Raw genomic sequence first — 24,719 nt, forward strand, 5'->3', positions numbered from 1 at the left:
GAACACGTATTGAGCATGACGTGAAAAGACCAGCTCCTACTGAATGCTGTAGTAGTAATTTTGTAGATGCAGCTATCCAAAATTATGTGCAGTAATCGAAGGAATGTAAGTAGCTCCAGTAGGGCATGCTGCACACCTAAATGTATACGGATGTCGCCCGTCCTGCTCTGCAGCTGTGGCAATTGCAAGTAGATCTGTTCGACATATCTTTTTGACAGATCACCATTATTGATTTCCCTTAGCTCCCATCCCAAAGGCTGCTTTCCAGTAAGGGTAACAAGATTCCTTTTGTTCCTAAAAGTCTAAGTTCTGAAAAGATTTAGTAGATAAAGCCCAAATTACACTGAATTATAAAACTGACACAAGCTCCTCTACCTGGTTCCTCCTGCAGATTGCACCACAGGTTTAGCACATCCTGCTGATGGGCAGACACCACCCATGTTAGGAAGAGGTGGCTTTGCAGACACCTTGAAAACATGGTGGGTGCTGCCACTGTAGACAAGATCCTTATCACAGAATCACAGAATCACAGAATGTTGGGGATTGGAAGGGACCTTGAAAGATCATCTAGTCCAATCCCCCTGATGGAGCAGGAACACCTAGATGAGGCTACACAGGAATGTGTCGAGGTGGGTTTTGAATGTCTCCAGAGAAGGAGACCCCACAACATCCCTGGGCAGCCTGTTCCAGTGCTCTGGCAGCCTCACTGAGAAGTTTCTTCTCATATTTAAATGGAACCTCCTGTGTCCCAGTTTATACCCATTGCCCCATGTCTTATCAATGGTTGTCACTGAGAAGAGCCTGGCTCCATCCTCGTGACACTCACCCTTTATATATTTATAAACATTAATGAGGTCACCCCTCAGCCTCCTCTTCTCCAAGCTAAAGAGACCCAGCTCCCTCAGCCTTTCCTCATAAGGGAGATGCTCCACTCCCTTAGTCATCTTAGTTTCTCTGCACTGGACTCTCTCCAGCAGTTCCCTGTCCTTCTGGAACTGAGGGGCCAGAACTGGACACAATATTCCATATTCCAGGTGTGGTCTCACCAGGGCAGAGTAGAGGGGAAGGAGAACCTCTCTCGACCTACTAACAACCTACTAATACACCCCATGATGCCATTGGCCTTCCTGGCCACAAGGGCACAGTGCTGGCTCATGGTCATCCTGCTGTCCACCAGGACTCCCAGGTCCCTTTCCCCTACACTGCTCTCTAACAGGTCATTCCCCAACTTATACTGGAACCTGGGGTTGTTCCTGCCCCGATGCAAGACTCTACACTTTCCCTTGTTATATTTCATTAAATTTTTCCCCGCCCAACTCTCCAGCCTGTCCAGGTCTCGCTGGATGGCAGCACAGCCTTCTGGCGTGTCAGCCACTCCTCCCAGCTTGGTGTTGTCAGCAATCTTGACGATAGTACACTCTGTTCCCTCATCCAAGTCGTTGATATATTGAATAGTACTTGTGTTTCTAGCCTGGCAAGAAGAAATATAATGAATACTGTGCAGGTTGATCGGTCGTTCAGCTCTAGGTACTCAGCTGTCTTCCTGGTGCAACACTGCTCCATCAGTGATTGAGCCATGGACTTGGTTTCAATGTAAAACACGCGTCTCTCCTGCTTGAACTTCAGCTGTCTGAGGCTGATTCCTGCTGATCTGGGGATAGTTATCAAGCCCTGTGTGTGCAGCTGAGTCACACAGAAGCAAAAAGAATTTACTCATTAGAACTTGTGCTTTTTGGAGGAAGAGAGTGTGCCTAACTTTTATTCTTGTACCACAAGTAACATTCATTATGCTTTTTGGGGGGTGCCATTCATAGAAAAAGTACAATTTTGAATGTGGCAAAGCTTTTAATTTGGATACTCCAAGTGCATGGTACCATTAGGAACTATTGTAGTGTATTTAAACAAAAAAGAATATTGCAGCCAGATATGCATTTAAAATGAACCATCTGCTTTAAACCAGAGTTCCTTTGATCTTTGCCTGTAAACAGTCACCACTTTGAGACAGGAAACTCCAGGAGCAGGGGGAGAGGTGTGAAATATCTGGGAGTCATTAAGCTGTGTGGCAGAAATGTAGTTACCAAGAGCCAGGAATAGCAAACATGCTTACACAAGACTCTTTTTAAAAGAAAAAAAATATTTTTTTCTTGGTTCAAGTGAAGTCCCGAAGATTTCTTGCCCTGTGGACCTGTGTGAGGTGGGGATGCTGCCAGGTGCCATCTTCCACCAGCACCTCTTCTGGTTGTTCAGCTTGGAGAAGTGAAGGCTCTGGGGAGACCTTATTGTGGCCTTTCAGTACTTAAAAGGGGCCTGTAAGAAAGATGGGGACAGACTTTCCAGCAGGGCCTGTTGTGACAGGACAAGGGGTAATGGTTTTAAACTAAAAGAGGGGAGATTCAGGCTGGACATGAGGGAGAAATTTTTCACAATAATGGTGGTGAAACACTGTCCCAGGTTGCCCAGAGAGGTGGTAGATGCCCCATCCCTGGAGACATTCCAGGCCAGGCTGGACGGGGCTCTGAGCAACCTGATCTAGTTGCAGATGCCCCTGCTCATTGCAGGGGGCTGGACCAGATGAGCTTTGAAGGTCTCTTCCATGTAGCATTACGAGCAAGCAAAGAAAGGTCCAGATGCCTCATCCCCACCTGCCCAGGACGTTCAAGGTTGCACTGCATCAGCTCTGCTGGCATGGGATGGCAGGGTGAGCAGTACCATGATGCTGAAAGAGTGCTAGAAAAGGGTTGGGGGTGTTTTTTTGGTGGGGTTGTGGTTGTATTTCCCACTCTCCCCCCCGCCCTGCCTTTTTTCCCCCTAAGTATGTAGTTTTCCACTGACTGGAAGCAATTGGTTGGCCACAGAATGAGTGGAGAAGTGTGCAAGGCCATATGTCAGAAAGTGTGCACTGCTGATAAAAGCTTCTGCCGTAGGTCGGCTCTGCTAGACAGGACAGCAAGGATTCCTTTTCAATTCTGGGTTTGTTTTGCACTCAGAATTTACTTTGATGTTTTATGAGGCAGCTCTTCTTGGATGTATTACATTTGTAATCAGAACGGCAGAAGCTCGTTAGTGATTTATAACTTGGCTATAAATGTTAAGCTGGGGTTCAACTTCAGACTGCAGAAGGACGATGATAGCTTGTCAAAGAAGTTTAGTAAAACAGACTTACAGAGAGCCTTTTGCCAGCTGATGGAACACGAGTCTGAACAAGGATCAGGATTTGATCACACTCAGAAAAGTTTGCAGGGTCAGAAAGCATTTGCAACACGTCTTGAAGCTGAGCAGCATCTCATCTTCATCTAATGCGTATCTCAAATGATAGCTTTCTTTTGCAGCTGTTAGAAGTTTAGACTAATATTTTATCTGGAATTAGGGGATCGATTAAAAAAAAAAATTAAAGATACTAACCATGAATGAAGTTGTGTAACTCTTCCCTTTTCCCTCTTCCAGCATTGCTAAACTTCAGCTGCTTGGTCAGAAATATTCGATATCAAAATACTGCCTGAATTTGTACTCACTCATATTTCTGCCAGCATTTGCAGATGGTTTTGAAAAACAAAACAGGAAATCAGATTTGGGGGGAAATAGGGCAAAACCATCTACATAAGCCAGAAAACCAACTGAAATTTCACACAAAAACGTGTGAAATTTGAGTCTCAACCAAAGACAGAACCAGGAGGATGATGAGAGCAACTGTTTAGCGTATTCCCTATGAAATTCATGGTGGTGCTGTTGAGTAAGTCTAGGCAGACGTAAGCTGCAGTTTTGGAAAACCATTCCCAGAACCAAGATGACAGGAAGACAGAACATCACCTAAAGTAACGTTTGGTTGATAAAAGCCATGAAAATTCTAGATTTGGACAAAAGGCCTGAGAACTAACAGTCCTACAATACTATTGCCCTCGCTAAACATAACACTTGTGAGAATTTAACTCAAAAAACCAGCAAACTTTTCAGGAACGGCAGAGCACAGCCTAATTAAAATGGCTCAGCACTGCCGGTGATCAGCAGGGGCTGAAACTTCGTTAATGCCGGACTGAAGAGGATTTATGAGCCCTATGAAGCTTCTTAAACTACATCAGCTGGTCTAACACAGTGAAACCAGGCAAGTCCTCAGTTATTTTCATTGTAAGGTATTTTAAAACAATGTCTCTGTGTCATCAGTGGTTACACACGTAAAGACAACTGGTAGAACTCATTCCATGTTTCACAATGTAAGTTCTTCACCTAACTCAGCACTTTCCCCACCAGAAATGCAGTTGGATCTGTTTGGTTCATTACTTTTTATCATTTTATTGCTTGCATGTATCTGAAATTAGAAGACAAACTGAAAAACAGGAAAATCCAATGAAACTTAAGAAAGCTTTTCCCGTGAGGGTGGTACGGGTACCATACGCATGGGTGTGCATCCACCATCTCAACCATGCTGTGATTCTTTGGCTCCCTATTTCACATTCTATCTAAGATTTATGCGATAAGTATACATGTTGTCTCAAAAAACACCTGTAAAAAGGCAGTCTCAGAATTCTTATAAAATTGGTATATAATGCTTTAAAAATTACTCTCTAGGCTGAGGTACCCTCCATCACACACTTCTATCTTGTGCAACATTAGTTGTAAAGGAAACAACCCCGCAAACCCACGCAGTGTGTCTACATCATATGGCCTTCACTGGTCTTCTACATTTAATTAGTATTTAATATCTAGCTTCCATGGGACGTGACAACCAACACAGACCTTGGCATCTGTCCCTCTGTTAGCAAGTGGCTGAACACACGCACATAGAAGTGCTTTTTAAAATAAAGCTGTAAGTTCTTTCTTTGAACTTGAAACACGGCGTCTTCCAAGATATTTTTAGGTGAAGAGATGTAAAACTCGTGTGAATAAAAACCAAATGTACACTTAAAAAAAACCCAACCCTGGCCTTATGAATACAGTATGAATATTGCTGTGCTCAAATGATGTACCTAAAATTTTACCATCAGCACAGACACACACAAACTCAGTTGTTACCCAAGGAAAATCCTTTAGGAATCAGTTTATAGCCATATACATAAGATGGCAGTGCTTATTGAAAGTTAAGAGTTGCTTTGATTTATTTGAAGCAGCACAAGAACACACACGCAGAAAGCTTGGAAAATACTAAAAGAACCCCAAACCAAACGCTGCAACAAATTTAAGTTAATACCTCATGTTAAGATAGCAGACAGGCCTCTGGGCGCTACATCAGCAAATTCAATTGCCCAAGGACAGGGCCCGGCCGGGTGCAGCTGTTTGAGCACAAGCAACTGGTCAGATGTGGGCCAGGAACAGCTTGTTTTGGGTGAGATTTGGGTTTCCTTGACGGTCTTGTTCATCTCCAGAAGGCACTGGGGAGTTTTGCTGGTCTGGTCAACCATTTGCAAAAGGTTGGTCAATTTTCCTATCAGTGCTGCTTGATGTGAATACACCGCGGGCATCCTGTGTGTGGATAGTGAACAATGCAGAGCGTAACGTCTGTTTGAAACACTGACTTCTCTGTCATCTGTAGAGTTCTGCCTAAACATGTTCAAAGGAGACTATAATTTCCATGAAAATCAGATGGCCGGTATTTTAACCCATTTTAGGAGTTCAAGGCCAATATAACCTTCATACGCAGAATAACCAGGATGTGTTTCTGTAATTCAATCGAGAGCAACTTATCAAGCTGTTTGGATTTGCTTCCATACACTGACAAAAGCAAGAAACTCCACAGCTGCACTGAGAAAGACTATTGAGAAATGTGATTTAAAAACTATTAAAGACTCGCTCAAATTGCCAATAAAATAATAATGTCTGAACAAAATATTTAGATACAATGTAATACGTTTCTTTATTATTTTTTTTAATCCAATTTGGAAAGGTCCCTTTTTAAACAAAACAAGAACAAAAAAACCAACACAATTCAGAGGGCTTATCTCATTTACCATATTCTTCCCCACTCTTCACTTATTGTAACACAAAGCAGCAACTTATATTATTAGTGCTCATATAGTGCACTTATATGAATTTTTTGACTTGTGTATTAAGCTTTAAATACAATGTATTTCCCGTGAGCATAGCCCAAAGGCTACACAACGTTACATTTTCGAAGCATATGTTGAAAAAAAATAACAGGACAATAAATGTATATCCAAGACAGTCAAACTCAAATATTTTGACTCGGCAAATTCTCTAACAAGTAACAGCAATTTTTAACTGCGTACAAAGCAGAACAGTGCCAACATGCCTCCGGTCCGTGAGCTATGGTAAAATATCAAGCGTACATAGAAAGGAGAGAAGCCAAAGAAAACCGTCACAAACTCGGAGCTAACCTGAGGCAACACCCCACGGCGACCGAACAAAGGCAGCCCAGTTTCCCACCCTACAATGCAAAGAGCCCAACGACAAGGAAAAAGCACTTCCACGCCACAGAAAGTGAAAACGGTAACTCCGTCCAATTTTGTCTCTGCGCTTTTTTAAAACAGCTTGTTCAAAAACTGGAAAGATGAACATCTAATTGCAGCAAACAAACGGTACAAACTATAGAGTCAGAGAAGCTCCAGAAGATTGCCACTTTCAACCTTGCATAGTGATAGCTGGCATTGATATTGCTACCATAGCTTCAGCAGAAGATATGGAAAGGAAACATCTTCACTTCTAAGTGATGCACATACGTAACATTTTCTTCACAAAATTCAGTTAAACAGTGTATTAATAAAAGGGAAAACAGCTCTAAAAAGGGATAGATAGTGTTCACAAGCTTAGAAATAAAAAAATACAAAACCAGAACATTCCATAATAAAAAACAGGAAAAAAATCAACATTCCATCATAACAGCACCTACTTTATCACTAAATAAGCCCCATACATGCAACGAACTACAACTATTGCATAAGGCTGTCAAATTAAAGGTTTACTTTTTCATATAAACAAAGTGTAAAAATAGCCATAAGTTGCAATCTTCAAATTTAATGCTATTGCGGGGATTCCATCCCCCCCACCCCCGTTTCATTTGGTAGCAATTTCGGTACACGCTTGACACAAAGGTCATTCACCTAGGAACCGTGATACAAATACATTGTGCCTAGGACAGTGTTGTCGTACCTCTGTTCCACCTTGACAGAGTTGGAATGCTCAACAACACTACTAAGCTCGGGGATGCTCTCGGCGGTGTCCCCAAACCCGTGGTAGTGTCCATAGTGCAAAGTATCTCCAGGGTCTTCCACCCACGAGGGCCGGTTAGAAACGCAGCTGCTCGGGCTGCCGTTCAGGTGGAGAGACCCACACATGTCGGTGGAATTATTCATGGCTTTTTCTGGTTCCTCGGTGCCGTTACTGGCGTGAATTCGGTGCCTGCTGGGAGAAGTTATGCCGGGGATTATCCCGTTAGGCGTTAACGTTAAACACTCCTCGCGCCGGGCGTCCATCCTGCTGTTGAGCTGCTGCGCGGCGGTGAAATCCAAATGCCCATTGATGGCACATCCATTAGTCAGGGCATTCAATATGGAGCTACTGCTATTCATATCTGCATTAAGAAATACACCTGTCACCAACAATTAAGAATAAATGGAAATACAGCAAAATGTCTCCACTATACTCCACTTATTTAAAAGAAAAGTTTCCGTACACAGCTTTGAAAATAAACCTGCCTTTCCTTTATAACCATATAGATAGTTCAAAGTAATAAGAGCTGACCAGTAAGCTTGTAGCATGGATTCTTATCTTGAAATTGCAACTATCTATCTACATTCAACGTGTAAATATGCCTCTATTAATCTTTGCAAAGACAGTGTGAATTTCTCATTTTTTCATTCAACTGTATGAAGTAAGTGTAGTAGACAACATTCTGGGCAGTATTTTGTAAGGTGGAATAAAAGGCATCTTTCCACCTCTACTGCAATTCCCTCTTGGGATAAAAGATTATGTACATACAAGAATTGAATATCTGAGTATCTGTGAGAGGGCGAAGGTGTTTTGTTTTTTCAGCTGTAATTTATCTGTGGCTTTTTTTTATTTTTAGTGGCAACTCTCACAGTACAGTACCCATCAGAATAGGTCAAATAAAGAAATGTTACATTGGGGTGCTAATATAAAATGTTTCCAAGTTCCTTTATTCAGAAAGTACTTCAATTTATCCAGCAGCTTGCTAGATAATGTACCGGACAGGTTTGTATTTAATGGAAAGTTTGTGGTAACATCTGTACAATCCACATGCAAAATGCCTTACAATAGCAAGAGCAGAGTGCACAGAAGACTAAAAAAGACCAGCAGCAGGAAACAAAATTCTAAAAATGTGCATGCAAAAACCACCGACAACTGTTTAAAGCATTTTCTCCTCTGAATTCAGTAATTAGTACAACAGTTTTTATTTCCATAGACAGATTTCCTCAATATGTCTGAAATGTGTGCTTTTGCAGTGGTACTCAAAGTACTAGCACAAAAAATGGGTGATATTTTCTGCCTTAAAAACACCTGCTGGTAAAGGACTTCTAAAATTTACAGCTATATTGGTAAAGATGAGCAAGGCAAATGTAGAAACTACAGACCTATCTGGTGACATTTAAAGCTTTTACATTCTGTTATTATCGTTAGGTACATGCACATATGTTTATGTATACATGAATGCATAAACCCATGTGCAGAAGAGGATTACATTTACTGTGTATTTCCAATTCCAGCCAGTAAGCCTATCGGTAACTTCCCACATTCATAAAACGCTGAGTTCCTGTTTAAGTAATGAGTACCACTGTTTGACAAGGAAGGATCTGCAGTTTTGGGTCTCTATTAGTCCTTCGCATGGGTATTATCTGAAATATGGATGACGATGCTGATTCTGCACACACAGCAATACCTAATGCCAAGAAACGTGTTTGATTTGTGTCTCATTGGATGTACTAACAGGAGTTTCCCGTTCAGTCCCTATACGAGTTAAAATAACCACATCAGCTGAACTCACTAACCACGAATTCTTACTGAAAGCTGAAAAAAACCCCAAACAAACCCATCAAGACGTCAGAGCTAATATTTCAGTGACGAAAACGCACAGAAAGAATTTCATACAGTGTTTATTAACTGAAAAGTGCAAAATTTTAACTGTTTAAAAAGAAACCCTTAATGGCTTTGCCAAATCAAATTTAATAAAAATGGCACTACTGTTAGGTAATATGCAGAAGTAGATAACGAATAGTTCTAGTGATAATTATAGAATCTTATTATTTGCTAAAAATTAGCACCTATAGTAATAGAGGATATTTATGAAAGACAATCATTTTTCCATAAATAAGAACACTTAGTAATTATCACTGGAATATATCATAGTCTACTCTTAAAGTACTGATTATATATATGTATATATATATATATATATTATTCCTAGCATATTAAAATATCTATTAATTATCATTCCCTTTGGTGAATCTGATCTGTGGCACAAAGCATAAACACATTTATCACAGAACAAATTAAAGTTAGAAATCAAGTACTGAATATAATAATGCACTATCATAGTAACTCCATCCCTTTACCTACAAAGTGCACGGAAAAAGCTGACCCAAGACAGTTTTACCCGAAACTCTATATACATCCTGGGCTTACTAAAAGCACCTTGATTAAGCAGCCCTTAAAAAACTTAAGAGCATTAATATTTACTAATCCTAGTAACACTTTGACTGTTTCATAAATACCAGTACAAAACACAAAAACTGTTTTCCAAGGTACGTTAGTTCCAAATACTAGTTAAAGACCGGTGGTGTTCAGTCTTTTATTTACATTAAAAAAACCCGCAGCAGGATCTTGTACTTATATCAGTGTCAGAACAACTTCTGAGCACATGGTATATGTCTAGACTATCCTTTATAGTGTTCAACTGTTTTAAATATAGTTCAGTTGTAACATGTTACTTTCAAAGCTATATAAGCAGTATGTTATGTTTCCCCATCAAGCCTTTTTATTAGCAATTAAATAGATTTAACGGAAATGAAGTGAATAACTTAAATTATTCCTGGATTTCCTTAGTCTGAATTATAGCAACTAAAAGCAAGGCACAAGGTAATACAAGCCTCACGTTAAAAGTGAAACAGCCATTGTGGATTTTTGTTTATCTGAAATAATAATAAACTACTAATAAACCTTCTCTTTCCCCATTACAATATATTGCATGAAACAGCTAATTTTAGTTACTAAACTCCCAATATAATGGGTGTTACAGCAATACAATAGTTTTCAGAACTCTAGACAACAGTGTGCAAAAATAAAGGACTAAGTTCTATACTTAAAAATAAAATGCATATTGATTCTTGCAACGACAAGGAGTTTGCATTGCAGAAACAGTGTATATTTCAATTTCTTTTGGTCCAACAGAAGTATTCTCCTGTTGTTTGGTGTCTTCAACCGTTTGAATGTTGTTGTAGTTAACAGGAAACTGTCCACTCCCACCTGATACAACAGCAAACTCTCTATCAACGTGCATATTGTCAGAATCGTCCTCAACTCCTCCGTTCATCATTGGTATTAAGCCATCAAAGCTGTAGGCTGATAAGAAAAGTCACATTTAGTCACTGGTGCACACCTGAAATCTCACCCAGCAAACAGATGAAACAAAAGCTTTTTGCAAAGAAATGTAAATTTTTCTCATCTGAAACCTTCTGACATGTTTGAGATTCCAAATGCAGAATAAGTACATGCCAAGTACTTGCCCATCCATATTAATCCCTCAAAATGGAGTTACCAGTGTAAGTATCACTTTGTACATACAAATCAAACAATTATTAGTCTTGATCTACGAACAGACTTAATAAAGAGCAGTTGAAGTTACTCACACAGCTAGTGTGACTGGTAGAGAAAAAGCATCTTGAGTGCCTACTGTCAGTCTAGACTGCTCCCTCTTTCACTACTAAGTCCCAGTTCCCTGTAACCCACCTCCCATTTACACCAGACTGCTCTAGGGACCCCTTCGAAGGCTGAACAAACAGATCTCCTGCCAAGAAAAGCCGACAAGTGGCCAGAATACTGTGGGAAATGCTTTAATAAGCAAGATGGGCTTGACTTCATCGCCTCTTACACCTCTCACACGAGGCACTGCTCCAGTACCATCTCAGGAGACTCTGTGCTGCTCTCGCTCTGACATCAACACACCTTCCTATATACACTGTACACACTCTTAACGTTTTGTTGTAAAGGGCTACTTCAGTACACTGCAAGTCAGCTCTCATTACCTTGTGCACAACACAAATTTTCGTGAACTACTCATTTTTAAAGAACCTTAAGTAACAGCTTAGAGGAAACCAGGGTCTGTGGATCAGTGGGCTTCAAATTAACCTAAACCAGGAAAGGTATTTTTCCTAGATATCTAAAGGACCATGGAAGTGCACTTTCATGTTAGCCAATTCCAGGGTACACCCAGTAATGCCCTCCATCCCCACCTCTCAAAGAACACCTAAAAGCAGCATGACCCAGTCACTAGCTGTGTGCAGCAAGTTAGTAAAGTGTAGCACGCACAGCACAGTGCAAAATCCAATGCACCAAGGGCCATGAACCATAGAATGGTTTGGGTTGAAAGGGACCTTCCAAGGTCATCTAGTCCAACCCCCTGCAATGAGCAGGGACATCTGCAACTAGATCAGGTTGCTCAGAGCCCCGTCCAGCCTGGCCTGGAATGTCTCCAGGGATGGGGCATCTACCACCTCTCTGGGCAACATGGGACAGTTTCACCACCCTCAGTGTAAAAAATTTCTTCCTCATGTCTAACCTGAATCTCCTCTCTCTTAGTTTAAAACCATTAGCCCATGTCCTGTCATAACAGACCCTGTCTGTCCCCATCCTTCTTACAGGCCCCTTTAAAGGGCTGAAAGGCCACAATAAGGTCTTCCCGGAGCCTTCTCTCCTCCAGGCCAGAGGGGCAAGGACCAGGCCTGCCATTAACACACCCCTGTGATCGGTTGGCCTGGTGTGCCACACCAACCACCCCAGGAAACAGGGTGAAATTTCTGGAATTGACTTCAGAAGAATGGACATAAAATCCAGCTAATGTTTCTAAGTAAAAATATAAAAACTATTTGCTATACATTCTGAAAGCAGCAAGGTATTTAGTTTTAAGTTCTGCTGCAGCCTTTGGAACTCATTCGTGTATCACAGTTAAAGAAAGTAATTAATTTGTATCACAGTATATTGTGTATCAGTGCTGCGTATTTTGAGGTGGAACTTTTTTTAATATTATGCACCCGATGGCAGATAGCGTGTGCATACAAACCAAACTACCCATAAGTAACCCCCACCCGCTACCCAATCTAGCTATTCCAGGACAAAGGGTGAAGCGCAGCTTAAGTCTTTATCTTCTTCCAACTCTGCTGCTTACAGGTTCTTGTCGGGGCATCTACTGTGCCTGCTCACCACAAGCAGGTTTTTTCAAGAAGCAATTGTTCTAACCTGTGGTATGGCCACCAATATCGGACCCTTCCCTGCAAATACAGGTTGCCTGCACTCTCCCTGAACATCTGGAATCTCCTCTGCAAGCAGTCTTTAAAACACAACAGGCCAGTGTGTTTTTGGTAAGGGTAAAATGACCACAAAATTGTGCCTGTTTTGTAAGAAGGCTCATTAAGCACAAATAGGTACCAATGACTTCTCACTACTCAGCTCTGTTATTCACAAAGCACCTCAAAACCAGTTATTCGTTCCCACACCAACAAACCTTTTACATTGACATGACAGGTATTATTGATGCCGGTGTCTTTGAGGGCATATACCTCAGATTAGAAATTTCAGTTTCCACAGCTGGGATGCATCTCTTAATTACTACCAAAACCTTCAGGCAAACACAGCAAAGCTTTTGCCTTTGTTTGCAATGGTCCTAAAAAGTCATACTGGTTAAAACTTCAAAAATTAACTACTCTGATTGCTTCTCTAACATCTCTGCACTTGCTTAGGAGATCTCATTCTCTTAAATGCATTGTCTTTTTGTTTGCTCAATCTAACACGCACTGGACCAACTGTTTATGCTGAAAGGTAATGTAAATACTATTTCATCATGACATATAGAATAAAATTAGGTCGGCCAGTGCCACCCCCAGAGACTGTGGGAACTGCTACCTATTGACTAGATTGGAGTCATATCTGAAACTAAAAGAGATTACTGGTTATGAACATCCAGGAGGAATAGCTCATCAAAGCAAAAAATAGCTATCTTTGACTTCAAACAGCACCTCCCAGTAACAGAACACGAACGCGCTGACGACATCTTTCTGTAGCTCTTAAGGGCATCTGTGTACTGCCTAAGATTTCTCTTTTCGTGTAGCTACTTAAGCACTTTATTTCCAAGAAGCAGTCTTGCATTTAATTGTGTAGGCACTCTTCTCAGTCATGAAATTATAGTTTAGTCCAATTATGTGAAATAACACATTCTGTTTATGATCAGCTATAAAGTCCTCTGTTAAGGTCTCTGATCCTGGTATAGTTGAAATGGTGACTGGATAGCAAGTACTAAAGCAAGTACTATGGAGTGTCAATATTGATCTAATTGATGTTGTCCATGCTGTATTTGGAAATGCTGCTTTACTCAGTTCCCTTCTTGTTATCTGGAATTAAGCACTCTACGAGCCCATCTTCTTTGGCTCACTGCAAGTCACATATGTTAGAACAACATAAACTTTAAACTGAAGAAAGTGTCTTCAAGGAAGACCTACAAAGTCCCTTTCCTGATGCTAAACACAGGAAAAAGGAACACTGAGTGCAGAATGCTGCATTCTTTTTAGTAAGAACTTAATGGGCTGATGAAGAGAAAAGAAGCAGAAGATATTCTCTCTCATGTTATTAATGGTGTTTGTAAGATGTAAAAAAGATTTTGTCAGATAGCCATCAAAAAGTATCTTTTGAGGCTGTACTATTGCATCATTGCTGGTAGAGGAAGCAGCAGTATCCTCAATGCACAAGGTTGAATAGGAATCCTTAAGGTGCACTCTAGTCTTACCTCCTCCTGAATTTATCAGTTGCACTTGGAACATGATCCTGGAAACTTAAGGTATGTTAACTTAAAATGTGACAGACATAATCCATCTTGATTTGAGAAATCTTTTTGCATTTATTTTTTTCTCATCCATCTCAACTAGTACACAGGTTTTGAATTGTGAATTACTCCTGAAGTGGAATTACTACCATCATCAGAACATCCAGGCATATCCGTGAATTAATGCAACATTTGGCTCTCCTGAAGGAGAAAAAATTGAGGAAGGAGTAGAAGCTAATTTCAGCTCCTAGTCTTCCACATACTATTCTTGGCATCATGTAACTTCAGCACTCTCTGTAAATAGAATTTCTGAACACACCAAGATGACAACAGGGAGAATCGAGATCTTGTGGCATGGAATAATTGTATTTATCTGCTTCTTGCATTAAATATGTAATTTAGATATGTCCATGAGTTTGTCAATAATACTCAACATCCACTCTGAAAGGCTTTAAAATGTTTATTTTCCTTTCTCAACAACAGCATCGTCCCATCCCTTTTACCTCTGGGGTCTCACCTTCCGTTCTAGCCTTCTTTACTCCAGCAGACTCCATGTCTTCAAAGGATCTCTTTCGACTTGTCCCACCACTGAACGGATTGGGACCTGCATTTTGATTAACCCCATTTAAGGTGCCATTGCTATAGAAACGATTCAGGTGACAGTTCTGGAGGTTCAAGAGAAACTGGGCACATTCTTGGAAGCCCTGGGTATGTGCAAGGTCTGCTGCTGTCAGGCCACTGGCATTTCTCAAGCTGTACAATACAAAGAAACTGAATTACACTCATTCATCAAGCCAGCTTGCTGCTGCTGCTGCCCTTACTGACTATCTATCTGTTGGTGATGAGAGAAAACATACACTTAGCAAATTTCTATTAAGAAATTAGTTATCAATCTTAGTTTTATAACTAACTTAACTTCTCGCACATATAGCTGGCTTCTAAGCAAAATTTGGGAGACAATACACTTTTAAATAAAATCAATATACTATGTGCCTTAAAAAAAAAAATCCTATTTAAACTTCTCAAAATGCTTTATTCTAAAACAGTCCGAAGTACCTGATCTTTACATAAACTTCAGACTAATTTAAGCCTTGAATTTTAATATCTTCTGCAGTTTATTCTGCAATCTATTGCTTTAACTTGAGCAAAAGATCAAATACTCAAAACAAACTTAACATGACTTGGCAATTGTTCATGGCATTCTGGTTTCTAAGGTAACAACAACAACATCACTGTTCTTCCTAATAATAAATATATACATATATAGAAAAATATAGATAAAGATGATATACTTAGTTATGCTTTGCTTATACTTCTTTCCTGGTTTGTTTCTCATTTCAAAGTGTGTGACATCATAAGTGCTGCGACTTGCTTTGTTATTTGAACCAAGACCTTTCCATGCAGGAGAGAAGAGCACTGGATTTTGAGTATTCTAATGAATCAAGGAGATTATAAACAAAATCAGGTAGGACATGTAGAGATACGGAGGTTTAATTTGAAAGAGTGTTGTATTGCATGCATTTACACAAACATACAGTATGTCTGTGCTTAGAAATACAGTAACTTTGTAAGTAAGTACACAAGAGTTGAGACAAGAGGGCTAGAAATGACAAAACTAGACTGTGAAGCGGAAGATGACAATAAATCCTTGCTAAGTTTTTTCCGCCCTTCCAGACAGATGTAACTAGTCAGAAAATTGAATTTTTGTTTCTTTGTTTCAGTAGTTTAGACAAGTCCATTACTTAAAAAACCAGAAACAGAGCAGCCAACAAAATAAGAATTTGGAAGATTAATAGATTTGATTCTGTAGAAACTCATACCAAGTGGAAAACAACTCACTCCAGCTCATGCAAAGAAAATAAAGAAAAAAGCACAGCTTTGCTTTCTAGATCATTGCAACTTGTTTGCTATAATAATTAGACTAAAATATCTTTAGAAACTATTATAGAAAGACTAATTCAATAAATGGATACAGCTGGATTACATACAATTTGGAAAAATTTGGTCAAAATACTACAGAATCAGAAAAATCATTAGGCTAGATCAGGGTAATTTCATTCCATATTACAGTCAACATTTACTTGGACTACCAGTGAAAATCCAGAGAACGGCAGCCAAGAGTGGTCTAGAAAACAAGACTTTAGAAGACTGAAAAACAGAGTCAAAAGAAATGATATCTCAAGGTGTAGCTATTAGTTCTGAATACCTGGAAGATAGCTGCAAAGAGAATAATCTGTGTTTCCAGTGCAGGCAGCATATGAATGGAATTAACATGAACAAAGGATATTTGAATCATATAATCGTTTTCGTTGGAGAAGACCTTCAACATCATCAGCTCCAACCATTAACCAGACACTGTCAAGCCCACCGCTAAACCATGCCTCTAAGAACCTAAATCTTCTCAATACCTTCTGGGACAGCGACTCAATTACTTCCCTGGGCAGCCTGTTCCAATGCCTGACAACCCTTTCTGAGGCTTGTTGCTTGAGAGATAGACAGGTCTTAGACATTAGGGGAAAGTTTTGGATCTGATCTCTAGAGGGTCCTCTATCTCCTCTATCTGATCTCTAGAGGGTCCTCTATCTCCTCTTAAGAGCAGATTATGATTTCAGAAATTCTGCAAAATCCAGTCAATCCCTTCCCATGCTGACCTAGACAGCCTGTTGAGGTCCCTGCTAACCAACATTCAATACTCTTTTGGTAGTTCTCATTTACTTGTGTAGTAGCATGTGGATGTAACACAAGGCAACTACAATTTAAGAAACAGAAATTACCACACATCTGCACCGGGCAAAAAGAACTGCTCAGTTCTCTGAAATCTATTTTAAACTTGAAAGCACCAAAAGGACACTAAAAGAAATCTCAACAAGACCAAATTAAAATTACAGAAAGATAAAAATGACCAATATGGTGTTGACTGATTACCTAATTTAATAAAACTTCAAAGAATAAGTAATTCTATCACTTACCAAATACTATTGAACAATACCTTTTCTTTGAAAAATGGACTACAAGACAGATTATAGTTAAGTCAGCATTTATCAAAGGAATGGCAATATAACTTGCCAGAGGCATTTTGAGATGTACAAACTAAGAGGCAAGTGTGTAAGGCTACATGAGCAAACTATGGGAAAGACAAGTTTCCCAGAAACAAAAATAAATGAACTTTAAATCAGCGTTTACCAGATTTAAAAATGTAATGACCTTTGGTATTTTTAGATCTGCCCTCCTAGCACCTCTTCCTGAACAGGTTACCATTAACAAGTAGACAAAGGTGTACTTGTTCTACAGGAGTATTTTGGAAGTACTGAAGAGTTTTTCAAGGGACTCAAGCACACTGGGTGTAACATGCTTGCTTCTGAGAGTTTAGAAACATCTCTCTTTAAAACCTCGTCTGAACTTAGCACACCAATTTCAACTGAACTTCCTGTGTTCAGAAGTTAGTAATGACAAAAGACGGGGAAAAAAGTTAAAGGACATTACAGGATCCAGATGACTCTAGAAACTGGCTGGCCAACTGCTACAGAAGAGAAGACAACTGTTTAAGTTCTCCCTGCTCCCTCCCGTTGGGAACACCAGTTTTCTTTAGCTGATTTTTCTAGCCTTCTCTACAGGGAAAATTCGGCAGTGGGAACACAAAAGGCAGCAAGAGCTAGATGTGCTATACTAGCTTACTGTAATAAAATGCAACTAAACCAAGAAAAAACAGATAACTCAATTAGCAACATGCACAAAGTAGGAAAGAAAATGCTTTTAACAGGTATGACAGAGTTCTACCAGACTGGAATAGTTTTATGAATTTCCAAACATGCAGAAATACTGTCATCATTGTGACAATTCTGAGTGCCTGACAGAAAAACGCTGTCTTATACAGTCCTTCTAGAAACCCTGAAGTGGTGTACTTGAATGAACTAAAAAGCCAGGGCATCTACTAGACCATTCTTTAAAAGCATCAATGGTACTACCCTGTCACAGCAGCAGTGACAAGGAACAGTGAACACATCTGTAACTGCATCTACAGTGCATGGTCCACCTCAAATGCTGCCAATGTCTGAACACGAAGCAGCAGCCTCAGCTTAGCCCATGAGTCAAGAATATAAAAGCCATTATTGTAAACAGACTCCCTTATAGGAATGAAAGCAGAAATGGTTCACTGGCCCAACTACACATAAGAGGAGTTCCATCTCTTAAGAGTAATCCCTATGACAGTCCTTGGTTATAAGCTGCAATTATATGTAAAATGATCATCAAGGGAAAAGAAGGAGCAGTAACTGAAGATTCATTTGGCTATTAAGTAGACTACATATGGCATGGACTGCAAAATCAACAGGCAAGGAACTCAAAGAGGTAATCAGTATTTTAAAGTAATTTTTCAATTACTTCCACTGTCAGAAGATGCACCCTGAGAGGTATTTATCTTCATTTCTCATAGCTGCCTACATAAAGGAAATTTCCTGCTGGTTTTGTGTTTTTTCCTTCTCTCCTTTTTTTCTTTCTCTCAATAAAGATGCAGAACTTAAGGACAACCTTATGTTCTTCTTCAGAGTTTTTCTCTAAGCTAGGCTACCTAACTGAAACAGGACTACGCAAAGAACAAGACTGGTATTTTTCAAATACGACCTTATGAAGGAAGAAGCTACCAGCAAGGAAGGTGTGGAAGGATGTAAGAAAGCTGTATTAAAGAAAATCAAAACTAAAGCTCCAAAAATATAATTCCCTTTTTGGCACCTACTCTAGCCAGGAACACACATGAAGGGTAGAACTGATGAACAACAGAAAAATTCCTTACTCAACCTTGCCCAGGATTAAACGTAGTTTTGGTAAGTGGTCAGAAAGTCAATTCACTGGATGCTTAGAAAACACATACCTTGCAACATTTAAAGCAATTCAAATATTTGAAACACGAATGACTCCTGTTAAGATCCTTTTACTTAGCTTTTTTTTTTACTTTATATTTTATTCATTATTTCAATGTAATTCATATTACTAGAAACAAATTGGAATCACGAAGCATGATATTATTTAGTGTCAGCCTTCTTGTAGGCTAAAATCCAGGAATGATAAAGACATTGTTTTTCTTGAAGTACAGAAGTATGATATGCTAACTCCAAAGCAAAAGAAGAAAGACAAGTGTAATCGGAAAGATATATTTTTGTATTTTAAAGTTAGTCTAAATAGAAAAAAATCCATGAGAAAAGTTGAGGAAAGTCCGGATATCGATAAGCAATCTTCAAGTTCCTTGCTGATGATATTTAACAGTTGAACTGTTCTGTAGTGACAGGTGTTTTTAAAATAATATAATAGTGCACATTTTGAGTTTAAGAGTTAAATCTCTTACTTTTTATGTACCTTTATTCACACAACTTCTACAGTGCTTAAAGCAGCATGCTTGTAACACACTTTTCTTCTTCCATCAAGTGATGTCCACCGGCAGTCTTCAAAACTGACTAATCACGTCACGAAGAGGACTTTTTAAAAACCTGTTTTTCTCCCTTTGGTTGACATCATCAGAACTCTATTTTAAAAGCTCAGTTCATCTGAAAGTCCTGGTACCAAATGAAAGCAGCTATAAAGAGGACACTGATGAAGCAGATGTTTACATTTCCTTCTGAAAGGCTTTAAAAATGCTGTCTCTGAGTTTAATTAAATTCTTGTTTAAAAACAAAAGAGATAAAAATAAGACCAAACAGGACTGGTGTACAGAAACCTGAAGTTAACTTTCAGTTTAATAAAAACAACCTCCTAAACTAAAGCTATTTCAAGCTAACCACAATTTGTTGTTTCAAGAAGTTCACTAAAGGAAGGAAAATCTGAGGCAAGCTCCCAAGAAATATGCAAGACATTGCCACCAAGATTAAGTTACAGAAAGAAAAAAATAACAAAAATCCCCAAATAAAACAAAACATAGAATTGTTTAAATATAACTACCTTTGTGAAAGAAAGATTTACTTCAAGATAACTTACAAAATTTACTCTTAGAAGGATCTGTAGAAAAAAAAAGATGACTTGTGCTTCTTACAGTGAAGTTGTTTCAATTGTTCATATTTTTATACTTACTGGAGGAAAAAGCAAGTACATTTCTATGTGTCTTTAACATAGAAATACATTTGAAATATGCTATTTTTCACTTATAATGTCACATACCTTGAAAAACAAAACAAATGTTTGCCACAAAAAGTCACAGTAAATCTTTTTGAAAAAAAACATTCATATATATGCAAAAAATTCCCTAAATGTTTAATTTTAAATAGTGATTACATTGCCTACAGCTTACTGTGTTTTTGTTAATGCCATGCGACAATCTAAGAAAATAAACCACAGTTTTTGTATATCAATGTAATATCTGTTAAAAAATACTGATCTCAACTTATCTATTGTTAGTTTACAAATAAAAATGTAGATACATGTAAATTAGGGTAAGCAAAGCATGCAAATCTATAGATTCTATATCTGAATTCCTAGATTAGCATTAAAACCAATCACCGCAACAAATACCTCAACAGTATGCCTTGTGTGCAGAAAGGAAGCGATACTGAACATTCAATGCCACAACTGTAAGGTTTTCGGAGAAGCACCTGTGGCAGTTTCAGCAGTTTCTATATGGAATGCTCCCCCTTTCTAGGATTACTTGAAAAAATCAAGTCAATTCGAATTACGTAGCTGTAAAACATTGACATGTGTAGTTTTTACAGTTTCAGAATCTTCTGTTTGATTTAAACGGGCAATGGTGCATAAACAGGAAACTTATATCATAAGGGATCACATATTTGCAGGCAACATTAAGATTAAAAGTTACATTAACATACATAAAGTGCTGTAGCACATTATTCAATATGTAAGCCATTATCATGTGACCACCTTAACAACAAGAAACTAAGCCTTTTATGTTTTTAAAGCATTATTACTTTCATCCTGAAACGAATCTGTCAGTTCTTCATTGAAATTTATATAGAATGGATTAAAATTACCGGTCAACTCATGGCTTCAATTACTTTAAATTTGGTAGGCTGTACCTCGAAAGAATTAGTAACTATTCCTATACAAAAATTAGCAGATACAAGGATTAAAACAAAACAAAAGAAGAAAGAGAAAAAAAAAAGATCAGAACACTAAAATGCCCACAGTAAGAAAAAAACGTTGCCTATATAAACATCAGTATACTAGTCTAAAATTTCTAAAGCAAAATGATTTTCAAATACTAGACTTTAAGTGTTTTAACCCTTTGGTGTCCAAATACAAAAGCTGTAAAATAGTTTCAAACTTTTTTTTCAGATACCAAGAGAAAAATCTTCTTAACTAAATAGACGTGTGTCACTGCTGGAGACGGCTATAAAAATTCATACCAGAATTACATACTGGGCATCTACAAAAGCACAAGTTGGTGCCACGTTTTTATTTCACAACAAAACATACAGCAGCTGAAATAATTTTAGACTTTTAAAAACAATGGTAAAGTTTCTCAGAGCATTCTCCAAAATCGTAACAAGGTGAATATCCTGGAAAGAAGGAAGCTCTTCTCTGTAAAGCCACTTTTTTCCACATCAAAATCAAGGTTCAGTACAAATTATGCAGCTCTAATCAGCTCCTACATACTTCAACTAAGGACTGAGCAAATGCTAGCAGAAGAATTCACTAACCATGGCAGGCAACATTACAATTATTAAAAGCATCACTATTAGGTAGTGATTTATTGCTGTATCTGCATTCCAGTTTATGTGCTTTAAGAAGACCTCAAACAGTGGAATGATTTTTAATATCTCTTGTAAAAACAATTCACATTTTCAAGTAAACTTTTGCTTGAACAATATAGGCCTATCTGACTTTGCCTGGTATCAGCAATCAACAATATTTTAAAATTCAAATCCCATTATGTAAGAAGTGATTCCTAAACACAACTCATAGAAGGAAGGTATGAAAGACTATAGTAACTCTTAAAGCAACAATCTGATTACAATAACACAAAAGACCTCCCTATTAAAATGAAAATAAATATTTCCCAGATCGCTAGCAAAAATGAACTCCAAATAAGCATCTTTTTAGTATTACAGCCACTTTAAATCCAAAGACAATGTAAGAGTTACTTAGGCAGCCAACTTCATGAAAATGAGAATTATCATTGCTGCTGCTGCTATCAAGTTTCTAGAAACAGACCACGAATTGTAGATAAAGTTGCTTACTATGAGGAAAGCTTTATGGAAGGCTTAATAGGAAAGTTTCAGTGCAAACTCTCTCTTGGAAAGATAAACAGCCCTACAACACAGATTCTGCCAAGATGCCTCTAGTAACAAACAAAATTACATTATTTCTCCTCAACAAGCCAACTGAAAACCAATTATAGACTAGAATAGAAAAAAATTAAGACAGGAAGCTTCTCTTAAATGTGCCAAACATGGAAGAAACTTCAAGAGATTTAGAACAGAAGGCATGGACATAATGCTTAGGAATAAAACTGAAGAGGTAAATGCATTTTAAAGTTTGTTTTTTTTTTTTGTGAAAAGGAGAAAAAAATATTAAGGACTAAAGGTATTAGATGAAATCATTATTTTCCTGTAATGGCATGGAGAGGGAGCCTGTCAAACTACAGAAAATTATATTTTTTGTGACAAAAATAACTTGATGCTCTTACTCAAGCAGACAGAGGATCTTTTGGATTAAGAATCTGCTGAAGTGCACAAAAGCAATTTAAATGAGCTTCGCAAGAGAGTTTTTTCAACTTTGATTTTTCTCCATTTAAAAGAAAAAAAAATATCTACCATGTGTGAGCAATATCAAGCAAAATACCAAGAAAAAAAGCTGAAACAGAAGAGTAACATTTTCCCTAAGATACACCTGGCAAAGATCCTCCAGCGTTTGTTAAGTATCTGTGCAAAGAGATACTTCTTGTCACCTGAAGCACTTGACAGATATTAGAAAACTTCTCTGACCAACCTGAGCATGTTCTAGGCCATTCCACAACTGCCTGGCAGCTTTTGTCCAGGTTCAAAGGTACCAGCTGAACTAGGATCAACTATACTGAAAAGACACAAACTAGAGCAAAATAATCCATATCAGCACAGCAGAAGTTAAAGCAAATACATTGCAATTAGTGATTCTTTCATCACATATCCATTCAAAATGTATCAGCAGATCAAGCACAGCACCCATACAGATCATCACCACCACCATCGGTGTCTGGACTAACTATCAGAACTAATCAGACTATTGTATTTGGGAATATACTGCACCCGTGTTTTTTCCACTGTATCTAACTTGTGCTCTGGCCAAGTTTCACTTTGTTTTGTTTCACTTGGGTTCTCCACCTGACTTAACCATATCTAGGTTTTCCTTGTCAGTAATAGCTTCTTACAGAAAAAAATAACCTGACAGGAAGCTGCACAGCGAACATTAGCACAGTATCATAGCCTGTTTCCCCCAAAGTAGGACAGGGTCTTATATTAATTTTTGCTTCAAAACTTATTACTTTTTTACATGTATAGCTGCCTGGGCACTATTTAAATTGACTTTTTAAATGAATTGTAACCAGGGCTTATTTTCAGAGTAGGATTTATATTTCAAGTATCCTTAAAAATCCTGAAAAATCATACTAGGGCTTATTTTAGGGGTAAGAGGTTATGTGAAGGCAGATCACTCCCAACAAAAAAAAAAAAAAAAATAAAAAGATCCCAACATTCCTGTCAAGACATCTGAGCTATCTTCATTTAAAAGTCTTGGTAATATTTCCATGTTCTTAATCCAGCTCTTTTGGACTTACAAAAAGCTGAGAAACCAGTGCTATAAATCATAAGGGCTTGTCACTAATGACTAAGGTCCCCTATGAAGCTGACCCATATCCTGTGAACTTCCTTTATGTCCCAGAAAGGTCACAAAATATCATTGTTTTATTAAAAGATTAAACTTTATTCATAAAAAAGTAGAACCTCTCACATTGTTCTCTATTTCTGAACTGATGTCAGTAACTACCGTTGTTATTCCATCCCCACTAAGAATAATCTACCCTCAAACTGAACTGAAGCTCAGTGGTAGGAGTCTGCCTCAGCTTCCTCCAACTATTCAGAATAGCTGGAACAGAAAACTATCCTTTTCCATCCTGGTTTACTGTAAGACTGAGCCTTTCTCTTCCGCCTTTTGATTTATCAATTATCCATGCATTTGTGTTCTGCTTCAGTATTTTCAAATCTTTCCTTGAGACTAAATCCAAATTACTGCCTCACTTCATGGTCACAGCCTCCCACATACCATGTTAAGTTATTCTACAAGCATGGGAATCAACTGTGAAACCAAACATGGAAGAAATTTTGTAGGAGAATCATTTTGCAGGAGAATTACAGTTTCACCACTGAAATGTACAAAACACTTTAACTTTGCCTTTCCATAAGAATTTACATAAGGCAGGAAAGGAAGAATCAACTCCAGCACCCATGGCCTCCAGACTGCAGAATAGCACTATGAGACTACAGTGACAGCCCTTAAAATGCTTGTTACATACAATGAAAGAAGAACAGCCACATCTTTTCCTCAACTATACTGCAATTAATTATGCAACAACAGTAATTAATCCAGCACTTTAACTGCTATGTGGAGAGCAGACAACCAGGTTTGCAAAAAGAATCATGTATGAAGTGGTCTGAGTTTGAAAAGTACTAAACAGATTACTAATATACTAATTAACAGATAAGAAGTGCACTATTGAACAAGCACCTAAATCCTATTCCTAAATAAATCATCA

The 24,719-nt window shown here is 38.4% G+C and overlaps 1 protein-coding gene across 6 annotated transcripts in view; it reads right to left on the reverse strand.

Annotated features, from left to right (window-relative positions):
- Positions 1-5,820: 5,820 nt before the first annotated feature.
- ANKRD10 (ankyrin repeat domain 10) overlaps positions 5,821-24,719 on the reverse strand; it is a 38,530-nt gene continuing 19,631 nt past the window's right edge. For 2 of the 6 annotated variants that reach the window (XM_065058661.1, XM_065058650.1), the window contains 3 exons: positions 14,511-14,746; positions 10,429-10,524; positions 5,821-7,519 (listed from right to left, as the gene is read on the reverse strand). In XM_065058661.1, the coding sequence (XP_064914733.1) occupies positions 7,050-7,519; positions 10,429-10,524; positions 14,511-14,746 (802 nt within the window). In that variant the 3' untranslated portion in view covers positions 5,821-7,049. Of the gene's footprint in view, positions 7,538-10,428; positions 10,525-14,510; positions 14,747-24,719 lie in introns of all 6 variants that reach the window. The other 4 variants (XM_065058654.1, XM_065058645.1, XM_065058678.1 and 1 more) reach the window with 2 other exon arrangements.

This window comes from Columba livia, chromosome 1, assembly GCF_036013475.1.
Source record: "Columba livia isolate bColLiv1 breed racing homer chromosome 1, bColLiv1.pat.W.v2, whole genome shotgun sequence".
NCBI lineage: Eukaryota > Metazoa > Chordata > Aves > Columbiformes > Columbidae > Columba > Columba livia.